Below are 1,919 nucleotides of genomic sequence, written 5' to 3' on the forward strand. Positions count from 1 at the left end.
CACCCCCAGGACCCCCAACACCAGGAGAGGAGGGTGCCCTGGGGGGGGCTGCACTGCTAGAACACCCCCAGGACCCCCAACACCAGGAGAGGAGGCTGCACCAGCTGGGGGGAGCCCCCCAGCAGCAGCAGACAAGGGGGACCTGGGAGTGGCAGCACCAGGGGAGCACCCCTAGGACAAGGAGACAAGGGTGCATCAGGTCGGGGCGCACCAAGGGAGCACCCCCAGCACCTGGAGCGTGCAACCAGGCCGGRCCACATGCGGGGAGCACCCAGCACCCCCAGGATGGGGAGACAGGGTTGCACTGGGGGCACCAGCCCCAGAAGATGAGYGTGCACTGGAGGGTCCTGCATTTCTGCAGCACCCCCAGGACCAGGAGCCAGGGGCACCTGGGGCAGGGTGGTCCCTCCCGCCCAGACGGGGCGCACAGGGGCCGGCGGGGGTGCCCGAGCTGGGGCCATGGGGCCACGGGGACACCCGCCCCACTCACCGCGTGAAGCGCACGCCGCAGACCTGGCAGGCGAAGGGCTTCTCGCCGGTGTGCGTGCGCATGTGCCGCGGCAGCTTCCCGGCGCCGTGGATCACCTTGTGGCACACGGGGCACTCCTGGGGCATCTGCGAGCGCCGCTTGCGCACCAGCTTGTCGGGGCTCTCCAGTCCCGGCGCCAGCGCCTCGGGGGGCAGCGAGCCCAGGTAGGCCATGAAGTGGGGGTCGATGGGGTCCTCGTCGGAGGCGGCCTCCTCGGGCGACAGCGGCGGCTGGTAGGGGAAGGCGAAGGCGTGCGGGGGCAGCTCCTCCTCTTCCTCGGGCACCTCGTAGCCCTCGCAGGGSGGCGGCAGCCCCTCGGGCAGCGGCGGCGACGGCGGCGGGGGGCTGCCCCCCGCCTCGGCGGCGCCCTCGGGGGGCAGCTCCTCGGCGCAGTGGTTGAGGCGGGCGCCGCGCGCTTGCAGGAACTTGCGGGTCTTCTTGCTGCGGCGCGCGACGGGGCGATGCGGCGGCGGCGGCAGCAGCGGGGTGCCGGCGCCGTCCCCCTCGGGCAGGGCGGCGAAGGCCTCGAGGTAGCGGCGTGCGCGCTCGCGGTCGCCGGCGTCGGGGCCGGGCGCCTCGCGCCCGCTGCCCTGCAGGATGTCCACGCAGGCCGCGATGACGCAGGGGATCTCGAGCAGCCGCGCCGCCTGCAGCACCTCGCCCATGTTGGCGCTGCTGATGGTGAGCGTGGCCGTGTAGGCGAAGTCCAGCAGCGCGCCCAGCGCCTCCGGGCCCACGAAGTCCAGCTCGCAGACGTCCTGCCCGGGRCCCGGCCCCGCAAAGAGCTTCTGGAAGTAGCGGCTGCAGGCGGCCAGCACGGCGCGGTGCGTGCGGTACTCGAGGCCCTGCGAGCGGATGGTGACGTCGCAGAGCAGCCCCAGGTGCCGCTGCTCGTTGAGGCTGCTCAGCAGCTCGCTGCTGTGCTCCGGGAAGGGGATGCCGATGAGGTCGTCCTCGGGGCTCGCCATGGTGCTCACCTGCGGGACGCGCGTGGTCAGGGGGGCACAGGCAGCGCCCCGCGCGCTTGGGCCCCGCGGATGCGGGGGGGACACCCTGTGCACTTGGGCCTTGCGTGTGCACAGAGCACCCCGTGATGGCAATGGACATGCACGGAGAGCACCCCATGAACTTGGGCTGCACGGGTGCATGGTGAACACCCTGCAAGTCTGGGTCCCGCACAGAGATCACCCTGAAAGTTTGGTCTACGTGGGTGCATGGCCAACACCCTGCAAGCCCGGGTGCTGCACAGGGAGCACCCCGCGCCGTCGGGCTCACACACAGCGAGCGCCCCGCGAGCTCGGTGCGCGCGCGGCCCCGGGGCCCTGTGCGACCCCGCTGCCTCCCCCAGCTCCCGCGCCGAGATTTGCGGCAGCCCCGGCGCGGCGGGCGC

General features: G+C 73.2%; 2 protein-coding genes across 2 annotated transcripts in view; one reads left to right on the forward strand and one right to left on the reverse strand.

Annotated features, from left to right (window-relative positions):
• DCST2 (DC-STAMP domain containing 2) overlaps nt 1-60 on the forward strand; it is a 6,400-nt gene extending 6,340 nt beyond the window's left edge. Inside the window, exon 10 of the mRNA XM_026045975.1 lies at nt 10-60. Within this exon, the coding sequence (XP_025901760.1) occupies nt 10-60 (51 nt within the window). The remainder of the gene's footprint in view (nt 1-9) is intronic.
• A 426-nt stretch (nt 61-486) lies between these two features.
• On the reverse strand, nt 487-1,497 carry ZBTB7B (zinc finger and BTB domain containing 7B). Its single transcript, XM_026045979.1, has one exon. It carries the CDS (start codon nt 1,495-1,497, stop codon nt 487-489), a length of 1,011 nt encoding a protein of 336 aa, XP_025901764.1.
• Between the last annotated feature and the right edge of the window lie 422 nt (nt 1,498-1,919).

The sequence above is a fragment of the Nothoprocta perdicaria genome, unplaced genomic scaffold (assembly GCF_003342845.1).
Source record: "Nothoprocta perdicaria isolate Ctin4 unplaced genomic scaffold, notPer1 scaffold_419, whole genome shotgun sequence".
Lineage (NCBI taxonomy): Eukaryota > Metazoa > Chordata > Aves > Tinamiformes > Tinamidae > Nothoprocta > Nothoprocta perdicaria.